General features: G+C 36.7%; 1 protein-coding gene across 1 annotated transcript; it reads left to right on the top strand.

Annotated features, from left to right (window-relative positions):
- Nucleotides 1-2,783: 2,783 nt before the first annotated feature.
- On the top strand, nt 2,784-4,690 carry LOC133528367 (uncharacterized). The gene is made up of 2 exons (XM_061865734.1): nt 2,784-3,499; nt 3,572-4,690. Exons 1-2 carry the CDS (start codon nt 3,276-3,278, stop codon nt 3,999-4,001), a joined length of 654 nt encoding a protein of 217 aa, XP_061721718.1. The 5' UTR covers nt 2,784-3,275; the 3' UTR covers nt 4,002-4,690.
- The last annotated feature ends 8,253 nt before the right edge of the window (nt 4,691-12,943 follow it).

Below are 12,943 nucleotides of genomic sequence, written 5' to 3'. Positions count from 1 at the left end.
GTACGGACTGGAGTAATCTGGCTAATTGGAATGTACACTGACATCAGCATGAAATCTGATTGAAGCCTAGTTATCGTGCGTCTCGCTTGCGCCATTATATGTACGGACACGTACGAGCGAAATACACTATAACTGAATGACATCATTTAGATGTCATTTTGCGTTCGATTTAGCCCGTAAATTTCTTATACAGGATGGGCAAATAAGAAGTATACGTTTTGTTTTTAAATTTAACTACATTTAGTTCAAAGATTTATAAGTATTGTTATAAAAATATACTATTTAGGGTTGGCAAATATATGCGGAACATAATTTCTGATAAATATCCACCACTAACAGCAGCAGCAAATGACTGTGGTGTGGTCCCTTATCATCGCAATTTTCAGCATATTTTCGCACATTTTTGGCGTTATCTAAGTAAATTTGTGTCGGATGGTCGGTTTTAACTGTTTAAATTTCATCAGGTTGTTCGCATAGACACGTTATTTTAGATAGTCCCACAGAAATAAGTCAGGAGCTGCAGGGATTTGGTTGCCAATCGCTGTCACCGTTTCTCGAAATGAATCGAGCAAACAAGGTGTTTTAAACAACACCAACAGTTAAGAAAAAGATGCTTGCTACTAGAGGTAGACATTTGGCAGAAATAATCTTCCTGTTCTGAATAATAAATTTATGAAAAAATATTTAATAATTTTTGTATAATTGCCAATCCTGAATAATATATTTATGAAAAAATATTTAATAAGTTTTGCACTTATAGTTAAAATGTAAAAACAAAGTGAATATCTCTTATTTGCCCAACCTAAAATTCACCTGGATCTATTTTTATTATCCTTTCGGTCCTTCATCGTTCATTTCATTATTTCATCCAACAAACTCCATGTCACAGAAACAAAAACTCATCACAACAAAACAGAAACTAGAATCGAAGTCCGAGCTTAACAGTCCATCAAACTAAAAACTTGGTGTCCTTTGTAACTAGTTCAACTATACAACTATGGCGACGTTAACATTCCACCAACTTTAACACGGTTGATTCCAAAAATATCTATACAATTTTAAACTTTAGTCACTAGACATAAAGTATCATAATGTATAGTTATTATTAGGCGTGTCGGCACAGGTCAGTCAGAGCCGGTTAATGTACCACGAACAAGGATAAGTTTGATATAAGGTGGTTGGAGTTTTGGTTAGGGCGGGCGTGTCGGGGGGGATTTTGTACTTATCAAGTTGTGTAGCTATTTAAAGACAAATGGTGTTTCTTATCAAGGAAACAAAAACGAATTAAATGTGAACAATTTGTTCACTATGAATATTAATAGACTAGATAAGACTACATAACAATATATCCCTCACCATCTGTAGGTGACAACCCTACTTGACAATTCCACCTTTCGACTGGCGACTTTTTTGCCCATAGGGACTGCAACAAACGCCCCCCTTCGCTGCCTTTTTGGTGCCAATATGGACAGCCATGGACATCATGGGCTTTCCTGCGGCAGAAACGCCGACACGCCGCATCAATGATGTCATCCGATGGGCCCTTGCCAGCTTCAAAGTTTAGGTCATACTCGAGCCCGTCCGGCTGTCGAGGGACGAGATGACCCTGGTGCCGGTTGCTATATGCGTAGATACCCTTGCACCTTTCTATCTTCTGAGCACCAGCATTGATGTGGGCCACGCCGCAAATACGCCTCACACGGCAGTGGTTACATTTTTGAGGCATTTGGGGTTCGAAATGCTGAGGCCCTGGAGACCAAGCGTGCGTTAGCGCTACAAGAGTGTAGCGACGCGCCTTATAGACACCACAGGCTACTGCTCGTTATTAAGCGAAACGTGTCGAGTAATTTCCAACTTAAAAAAACCTGAGTGACCCTTTATTATATATTTAATAGACCCTTCAGTATCACCGTTGTGATATGCCGCAGTTGTAACATAGATATATTTTTGTCTCAGAGTCCAAAACAAGAGGGCCGGTAGTCGCGCTTATCATAAACTTGCAACGACTCTTACATATTGTATGCAACTGGGGATTACAGTGGCACCAACTTGGAAGTTTTGTTCTAAACTAGTTCGCTTACTGGTTACTGGCTACCCGTTTCTTTGGTTAAATATACTTTAGATTGCTTTTATAAAGCTAAAGTAACTAGATAAAACTTGTAAATAAGTATTCATACCGACTGAAATGTTTTTTAAGGAGGTTTATAACAAAGTGGCATATCATATTATTATATAAAATATGAACATCATGAAGATTTGTTTAGGTACCTATACAATCCATGTACCTATATATAATTTAAAAATTACAAACACTAATAAACAACAATTTCCGACACTCATTATAATTTTATCTTTTGTTTTTCATAGCACGTCGGAATGAAAAATTAAATTCAAATATTTGAATTACGTTGTTTCGTTTAAGTTATTCATATTAGGTAGATACGGATCCTTATTTAGGTAAATTTATGGTAATTAATTTTTTCGTCGTATCTTGGACTTGTGCTTGCTGCGTTGGTAGAATAAATTGTGTAATGCCGTTAAGAATGTATAAAGTATACAAGAGATTAGAAGCGGTTTAAAAAATTCAACCCCTAAAGTTAAATAGGGGTTGAAAGCTTGTGTGGCGTTCAAGTGTTATTTTAAGTTAAGAAATTAAAACTTTGTGAAAAGACATTATATTAAAATGGAAGAAAAGTAATTTTAACGTTTTTGAACATTGATCTCCTAAGGGGGTCAAAAAGGGGATTAAAGTTTGTATGGGGATCAAGTTTTACATATGTAGGTATTAGAGGTGTGCGCCGACCGGCGTGGCGTACGCCGCCGGTCATTTTTGCCACGCCGCCGGCCGCCGATCATTCCACCGGCGTGAAATCGGCGTGAAGTTAGAACTTGAATTTTGGTCCGTTCTGTGTATGTAATATGTATGTACATTCCAACAAGGCATATAAATTAATTCACGCTCGCGCGCGAGTACATGCAGCGTTAATTTACTGTGTTAAGCGTAGTAAAAGTACACAACACACACGCCAAACGAAAGACGAGAAAATTGCGAAGCGGACAGAGCCCAGTGGTCCGTACCGTAGTAGTAAAACGCAATAAATAAGGCGCGCGGAATAAGCAATAATAAACTCTTCTGCGTGCTCTCCTGCGCGGTGCGGGGTGCGGGGCGCTCGACGGGTGGGGCAAGGCATGAAGGCCATACGCAGCGCGGCGCGGGGAGTCAGTCAACCATTTTGAGTAGACGCGGATCGCACGTTTAATGTTACGCAACCACAATGTCGGACTATTTTGATAAAAAAGCAGTCGAAAGACATGCAATTAAGCATTTTTCAGTGAAAACATTGCATTCGTCGTCAAAAAGCAGTTTTTGTTGGAAGTATTTTGGTACATTGCTACTTGAAAAGGATGGCAAGAAGCGATCGGTGCTCATAGACAACGTATTTTGTTCAAAATGTATTGATACATGTAAATCTAACAAAGATGATGATCTTATGGGATGGTAAGTGCACTTTTATACTTTTTTTGGGTGTGAAATCGATTATTTTGCTTTAATTGTTTTGTATTTCATCAGTTCTAATGATGCCGCAATTGCTGGACCAAGTTCGTCATCAAAGATGCTATTGGCCATATCCCGGAAGCATACCGCTGCCGCTGCCGGTAGTATTACTAACGATGACACTATCGTAAATGACTGTTGGAAATACCTCGGGGGTTGTGATCCAAACGATTTGTCGGATGGTGACCTTCTTCGTTATTGGCGGGAAAAGCAAAATAGCTATCCTTGGCTTTATGCTCTTGTGAGAGCCTTAATGTCCATTCCCGCCACGAGTACTCCTAGCGAGCGAGTTTTTTCCGTTGCTGGACTCGTACTGTCTGCTAAGAGATGCAGACTAAGTCCTAGCAACGTGGACAAAATAATTTTTGTCCATGACAATTATGACTCATGTAGGCACTGGTCCCACCGCGAGCGAGTAAGCTATGAACTATCGGCTATTTTCTAGCTCAAGAAACGAACAAAAGATAATCGCTTTCGTGTAAATAAAAGAGAGAGATATATATTTATAGTTCATAGCTGGCTTGTTCACACCGCCGGCGAAGACACTCTCCCACCGCCCGGCGAGTAAGCGATAATTCCATACAATGTTTACTAGCCGCCCGCTGATTGTCAACTGTTTCTAGTACATAATTTTACTAGTTGATAGCCAAGCTCGCTGATAGTTGGCGGTGGGACCACTGTTTTCTAGTTGACCGCCGCGATAAAAGCTATCGACTATAAAACTAGCTCAGCGGTACTCGCCGGTGCCTGCTTGGCGATCAGACCGATCATTTTACCAAACACTCGCTTATAGCTCAGCGTCTAAACTAGTAAAACTATACTCGCTTCTCGCCGCTCGCCCACTAGTTTGTAGTTTATAGTTTCACTCGCTTATAGTTTGTAGCCGGCGGTGGGACCAGTGCCGTAAGCAAAGCTTTAAAATGTGAACTGTTCATATGTTAATGCTTTGCTTAAATGCTTACATGAACATGACGGTTTGTTACTATGACCAGTTGATTAAAAAATATATGTATGTGCCATGCTGACGTTGTTTAAATTAATAGGTTTAAATTGTTTTTTCGTGAAAGAAAATGTTTTATTTGTTTTTTATTTGTGTCTTTCTTAGAGTATTAAATAAACGGTTATTTTTTCAAATTTTAGTTGTTTTTATTAATTACGCCGATCACGCCGATTACGCCGACGCCGCCGGCTATTTTTGGACCAGACGCCGCCGCCGATGGTTTAGCCTTCGGCGCACACCTCTAGTAGGTATGTTAAGTAAGGAAATTGAACTTTGTAATTTTCATAAAATACGAGGAAAGTAATTTCAGCGTTTAAAAAAATTCATCCCGCAATAGGGTTAAAAAAAGTATGTAACGAGAACGATGTGAGAACTTGAAATTAGTAGAAAAAGAAAATATTATATAGTACGAAAAAAATTTAAGGCTTTGAAAGTGTGTTTCGGGAAATAAGTCTACGCGGACGAAGTCATGGGCAACAGCTAGTATTTTATTAAACAAGATTTTTCAAATAGTCTTTTATTGTAAGCCCCATATTTTGTACTAGCTGTGCCCGCGGCTCCGCTCGCGTGGTATTCGGTCTGTGTCAGTAACCGGCTCATTCACGGCTAATTTCTCTGCCTCTCCCCTGGAGGTGGAACTTGAAGTAAAGTTGACAGATGGATACGCTAGAGGACTGTAGTCTAGATAAAATATTTTACAATTAGGTACCATTTAATAAAACTACACTCGGCATTTTTCATAAGGCATTTTCAGTTTTTTTTTTCATAGTACCCACCTTCTTAGCCATTATTAAGTGCTTAAAAGAGGCGATACGTATGAATATGGATACGATAAAATTACGATTAGGTAATAATTCATGACGGAGAAAATATTTTTTTTGATAATTATGCAGTTATATGCGTGTTGATATTATGTGTGTTTATTTTGCCACTACTTAACTATGTAAGTAAACTCATTATTAACCGACTTCAAGATTTCAAAAGGAGGAGAATCGAGGGAACTCTTCAAATATGAAAGTCATACATATAATGATTTTTGTATTTTCTTTAACAAATCTAGCATTTACATTTAAAAAAGTGACATTTGATGAAGAGGAACTGCTGATGATGATCAGAATGGAACTCTTCAACAATACACAGTACACGTTTGGCGATTTGTCCTCTTCGCTGTGTTTGTTAAGTAAATTAAATTTTCAAGACAAACTTTTGTCAAGTTCGAGTTCTGACGATGGAGTCCATGAGGAATCGAGGGAACTCTTCAAATGTGAAAGGCATACATATAGTGATTTTTGTATTTTCATCAACAAATCAAGTATTTACATTTGTAGAAGTGACATTTGATGAAGTGGAGCTGTTCATGATGAACAGAATGGAACTCTTCAACGATGCATAGTTCACGTTTGGCAATTTGTTCTCTGTGCATGTTTGTCAAGTAGTTAGGTTTTCAAGACACATTTTTATATTTCTATCCTATTTAGTTTTTTTAATAATTATCTGGTGCTTTATTTCATGCATGGTGTGAAATAAGTTATCTTAAATACAGTCAAATACCCTATTGCGGGTATCTTACCAGTCAACCATAGGGGAAATCTGAAATGTGTCAAGGTACGGGTGCAGTGACAAAAAAAACATGTTACCTCCTTTTATACATAATTAGGCGTAGGACGCTGTCTTTTTAATTTAATTGTATGAAATCAAAAATCAACAATAATCGTTCTTTCACCGGTCTACCTCATTGAAGTCGGTTTTTTTTTTCTTAAAAATTATTAGTTTACTTGATTACTAAATTTTTACTCAGTTTCCCAAAAGATGGCAATGGCACTGTGCAATGTATGGTAATTAGTAATTAATTTACTGTCGTTTAATTTCGTTGTATTATTACATCAACACAATTGAAATTGAATTGATATCCGTACCCCCTTCTTCTAACTTTAGAGTTAATTTGGCAAAATCCTTCCTCGGTGGCTTAATTTCAGCACCATATCTGTTAGTTTAGCAGGGTACTCGATACTCGTAGCACATATTTGTTGTAAAAGTGTGCACCTCCTTCCTAAGTAGCGCCATAAGATTCAGGTGCAAACTTAACTTAATCGAGTGTAGTGGCTACCCCCCCCCCCTTCTAGGGGTTGAATTTTTATAGCCTATAACTTGGCCGGGCATTTTCTCGACATATTAGTAAAGTTTGCATCAAAATCCGTTCAGCCGTTTTCACGTGATGCGAGGTCAAATAAACAGACAAACAGAGAAACAGACAAACAGACAAAAATTCTAAAAACTGTTGGAACGTGTTCTGTTAACGATTCTTAGTATCCCCAGCCTATTTTTTTTCGAATATCTTCCATGTACAGACTTTCGACCCCCTTCAGCTTTATTATATGTATAGATTTTTTTAATCTTAAACATATTTGTTAAGTTCACTTAAGTATAATCATACTATTAACTGTCGGTAGGTAAGTAAGTAACTTCAACTTCAACATCTTCAACACGTCTACTTAACGCATTCACTGCCAAAGTTTTCGTAGCGCTACGCTTGTAGCCGATTCTACCGTTTTCCCGCTTTGTAGAGGAAACCGATTACGAACAGAGAACCCACCGGGCGGATTCCCGGCACTCAATGTGCGAAATAAATTATTAAAAGAAATTCTTTTTTTTCTTCACGCTCAATCAATTTAAACGGTTTTAGCCCAATACCTAATAAATTTTCACTAAGAATCATTTCACTGCAAAAATTCTTGGAGCCAACACAAATTTCACTTAACCAGGCTTACGGCTCAGTTTATGGGTCGCGCCGCGGCCATAAAAATAACAATACATCGTACACTAACGTATTGTTAGGTATATTGTATCGGTGCCATAATAATGTTATGTTTTCGGTGTACGCAAAATCCTAAATTACCGTCCAAAAGCAGTAAAGCCACGTTAATTCTATAGGCATTACGTCTTTCTGTTTCCTGATGCTTATGGTTTACAAATAAGAGGTAGAGGAAATGAAATGGTGGTAAAAATGCCGGGTATTTATAAGCTTTTATATGATCGTTTTTTTAGTTGATTCATTGTGTAATTTGGGGCAATCTCCGGTCATAGGTGTTTGGTTGGGTCATGCCCTAATTGTGAAAACCACGTAATATTCAAGACTTGCTTTTAACAGGAAACAAAAAAGTGTGTGAGGGCCGTGGAACACTCGGTTGGAACGAAGTATATATTATTAATTAAGTAACACAAAAAAAGTCGACAAAATTATAATGATCTAAACTGCTCACAAATTTTCATAAATCAGTTCAGAAAAGAGAGAACAACTAAACATAAGAAAATATTTTTGTACAAGCTGATATTACGACGCTTATCTCGAGCTTCACTTTCTTTTAGTCAATTAATCATAAATATAAAATACAAAAAGTGTTATCTGCATACACATCCGGGGATCGAACCCGGTTCGTCGCTGTTACCACCTGTCTAATCGGATGTTTGCTAACTGCGCCACTATAGGACATAGGTACGTATTTCGGTGAAAAAGGGCCATGATGGAAAAATCTTACACTTGGTTTCGCGTAGCCCCCATCCGCCAATCGTCGATATGAAACTTCGTTCTAATATTGAATGGATGCTTAATTAGCTGGACATATTATTAATGAATTAATTCATAAAATGGCCATGCAATTATGTGGTTGGGTGTAATAGATACATAAAGAACATATAACTTAATTTCTTTCTACTGGAAGTAGTATCACATTTTACCCATCACAACCCTCACTATTAGAACAGCCTATTAAGTCAGACCTCAAATTTATGAGACAATACACCGAACAAAGACTTAGCCTTTCAGAGGCGTCATGGAGATGCGTATCTACCCTTCCATTAATTAATTTAAGGTGCCTATCTGCTTCACAGTCCAGTGGCGTCTATTGTCCATGGACCTATCGTGTCCTGCAGACTGAGAACGGGTTACACAGATTATTTTATCACAGACGCGACAACACTTTATTACCTACTGATGAAGTATACGAATATGACAAAAAAACGTAGTTGTATTAGATATTAAACTATGTAGATTTCTTTTCAGCATCATAGGGATGTAGCTTATTGTAATATCGACATTATTACAATAAGCGACATAAATTTAACTCGAAATAAATCTAATGAGGCCATTTCTGACCAAACGCATTAAGATGCATCGGCATTTTCGATTTTCATTTTCTTTCAGCGATTGTTATTTATGGCTAGGCCTCAGATCTACTTATTGTAATCTGTCTTGTCACTTGTCACTTTATTTCTCGTCTTAATCCCACTGACTTTTTTTTTTATACTACGTCGGTGACAAACAAGCATACGGCCTGACTGGTGGTAAGCAGTATCCGTAGCCTATGTACGCCTGCAACTCCAGAGGAGTTACATGCGCGTTGCCGACCCCAACCCCCTCCCACCCTCGTTGAGCTCTGGCAACCTTACTCACCGGCAGGAACACAACACTATGAGTAGGGTCTAGTGTTATTTGGCTGCGATTTTCTGTAAGGTGGAGGTACTTCCCCAGTTGGGCTCTGCTCTGACTGTAATTAACTATCGCATTATAACACGTAGTACTTATTTAAGTCGTAAGTATCACGGCACCCAATTCTACATATTCCTACTATTTCCTATTCTATTCTATTCTTCTATTCAGAATTGTACCGTAAAGCTCAACAATGTATTTCTAGGTTACCAATTTCCTACTCTCATCTTTGCCTCATATTGACCTAACCTCATAATAGGTGTGATGTATGGCTAAAGGCTATGATGGCTGACCTCACCTTCCCTCCGGGTGAATGCCCCAGTGTTTAGTTTAATTACCTGGATGTTTAGGCATGTCACTTGGTATATATTTCCTGTCGTTGACTGTAGGTACTATGTAGAACATGATTGTAGACTTCCCATATTACAAAATTGAGGGAGATTAAATAGTGCTATATTTATACTTACCAATGCCGGTAATGTAATCTTTTTTTGACATTGATGTCAAAAAAGATTACACCTCGGTCATGATACTCGTAATTGTCGTTTATCACCAACCAATGAACAGAACGTCGTCGCCGATGTAATCTCTCGTCTGCCTAATGGATTTTAAAATTGTGACAAATTGCGTAGCCGTAATAACAGTTTTTCTTAGAAATTCGAACTTTCGAGTCACGGGCGATATATATTAAAATGAGATCAAATTAACAGCGATCGTCCTTATACTTCGCTCATACAATTCTTACCTAATATATTATTCTTTTAAAATTTTAATGCCATTCTTGATTTGAAAATGCCAACTTTACCATACAGGATAAACGAATGCTTAGGCACGCATTATGAAATATTTATTGATACTGGTACAATATGCATCTGTATTACCTAAACAACTATGTTTCACAACAAAAAAAAAAAGAAGAAAAAACATCCTGATACCTACTTGGGCTCATTACTATGTATCCAGAATTAATGTATTTATATTCAGCAGTCAATAAAACAGTGCATAAATTCACCTATTCATAAATTTTCATAATCTGCCTTACCTTTGTATTAATTTGAAACAAATTCGTTAAAGTCACTTTCAAACAATCGGCCCGAGAACACATATAATTAGATCTAAACATAGAACAGACTTAGCCTCACAGATCTAGCACTATTAATTCGTTTCAGAGTTACAAACTTTGACAATCAATGTTAATAAAGACAACTTTTGCAAGTAAGGTTAAGAGTAAATTAATTTCTAATATACATATTTTAATGTTTATTACAAAAATCTGGTAGCACATATAAAGCCAACAAGTTTCTAATCAGGTAATGCCCGTAATAGATAAACTTTTTATTTTCAATATAATTGTAAATATTATTTAGTAAACGTCAAAAATATTTATATTTAATAAATCACCTACACTACCCACTACTTACATATTTTTACTTAGGTACATAATGACAAGATACATATTTTTAGGATTTGGTCAAATTATAGCGGCATATAATGTCAGAAAATAATCTAATTAAACAGAAGAAAATTTACCACAAATTGCTTATTCCTTTCAACCCAAAACATCATGGTATTCGAACGTAAATTTAAATGTTCCAAACCATACAACAATGAATGATACAAAACGCCCATTCATTCCGTTCTGTCCAGGAACATAGAAATAAATCCTAAGCCATATAAAAAAACTCCAGCGCCCATGTTTCACAGGAAAACAGGTGTACACTATGTCCATTTTTAAAAGTGCTATAGAGCCGTTGATACATTATTATTTCGTGATATAGTACCAATACTTGGAATAGAGGAGTTTTAGAACCTTAAAATATGAGTCTGCGGGTAAAAATACCAAACTGCTTTTTAAATTATGTTTATCTCGGACTTCGTATGTGATAAATATATGAGTATTGAACATAAAAAGGAATGTTTTTCATCCAATTTCAAGTCGACATATGTCACTAATTTTGAAACGCATGTGGGAATGCCGCACCAATACATAAGTGCGAGCGAGATAGACTGAGATCGAGTTTACACAGTAGCTAACGTAAACGTCGTGTCACCTCATGGTACGGCTACTAGTCTCGCTTAAAAGAAGGTTCAAACGTAATCAAAGGACATTAGTGTATTAGAATTGAGTTATGTACATAGATATAACCAGTATTAACTCTAGAAGGTAAAACTCATTTGTGGTACTAACTGTTTTATGACGACTTATTTCGGATTTCACAAAATACCGTTTAAAAAGTTCACAGCTAGCCTGATGCAATAAGCATCGAAACAGTTTACTCAACTTGAAAGTGCCTCCAAAAACATGTCGTTTAGGTACATTGGCGAAAGATAATAACACCTCCAAAAACTTAGTGTTTTTCATTATTTGTTTCAAATACGGCCCAGTGTCCGATGTTAGTACCAGTAACCTACATGGGGGCGCGCGCCTAACATTCAATATTGAAGCACCTCTCAACCACCGGCGCGCTGGCAAAAGCGTTTGCGCGAAGCAAAATATTTTTTTTACCTTATACTTTTACAAGCAAGCAGTTTTTGGAGCGTGAAAATCGTTTTACATCGTGAAAAATCAAGGCGTCTTCTATTTTAGCGTTTCGCTATCAAAGGCGAAGAGTTCTTCGGTGTTTATGTGGTACTTATGCGAAGTATGCACCAGCTAGCGAGAGTTTCTTTGACTTACATTCACATTCACGAGGCATACCTATGTAATAGCATAGGTACCTATATTTTTATGATGAGTATGGTCTTCGTTTTATGTAGTAGGTACTTTAAAAACTTAATAATGTAGTAGGTACTTTAATAACGGAAACTTATGGTTCACGAACTGCGTAATCTTGTGACGAAGATTTGAGCTCTTTATGCAGTTGCTTTTTTATTTTAATAGATACATATTGTTCCAAGATGATGTCAGAAAGTAGTTCATCGGTCAATAAGCGTCTTCTGTAATAAGTAGTACCGTCGAGTTCATAAATATGTATGCATTACTTCACCTTAATCCATTGCAATAAGGTGGAAAAATGTATACATAATTATGAACTCGACTGTACCTAATTAGCTAATATTTTCTTTAAATAACTGCAACAGAACAGGAACACACAGTCTACAAAATTATATCTTGGTAATTATTGGAATGTTGAATATTTTATGATTATAGCTAGCTAAAATAGTTTAATCGACAAATTTATAACAAAAGTTATCCTCATTATGGTATACCATTAATGTAGGGTAACCATAACACAAACCCAAATATGTAAACATGGGACCGTGTATATAATTTTGTAGACTGTGTGTTCCTGTTCTGTTGCACGAAAATAAATAAATAAATTGAACGAAAATTTTAGCTAAGTAGGTACTTCTTATTATATTTTTACGTTATGATATATAAATTTTTTAAAACGTCTAAACCAGAGTATCTATTTAATAAGTTTAAATTTCGTGGTAGCAGGTCAAGCTTGTATGGAATCAGATCGGTTTGCGATGATTTGTTACTGCCTCGCTGTCACTTTGCCGTTTTCAAAGGTAGTTTTAAATACTCAGCAACAAAATGCTGGAATAACTTACCGCCACCTATCAAAAACTTAAATACAATTAGTACTTTTAAATTAAAACTCAAACAACAACTTCTAGAATTTCAAAGCATGCTACCTCCTGGTACTAGAGTAAAGCCGTCGTATCTGTAGTGGTCGAAATCGTTCTTATGCGCCGTTCAACTTTGTTAATCTCGGTACTTACTTATAGTAAATTTATTACATTCATTTATTTCCTCAATATATACTTTATTACCCAACGTATTTATTTAGCCTAATTATATTTGCATACCTATATTATTTTCTACACAAACTAAAACAGTCTTAGCCATACAGTTTCCGACAAGCAGCAAGTAAATTCGTATTGTACGAAGGGT

This window comes from Cydia pomonella, chromosome 19, assembly GCF_033807575.1.
Source record: "Cydia pomonella isolate Wapato2018A chromosome 19, ilCydPomo1, whole genome shotgun sequence".
Classification (NCBI taxonomy): domain Eukaryota; kingdom Metazoa; phylum Arthropoda; class Insecta; order Lepidoptera; family Tortricidae; genus Cydia; species Cydia pomonella.
This window is presented reverse-complemented; position numbering and strand designations above follow the sequence as displayed.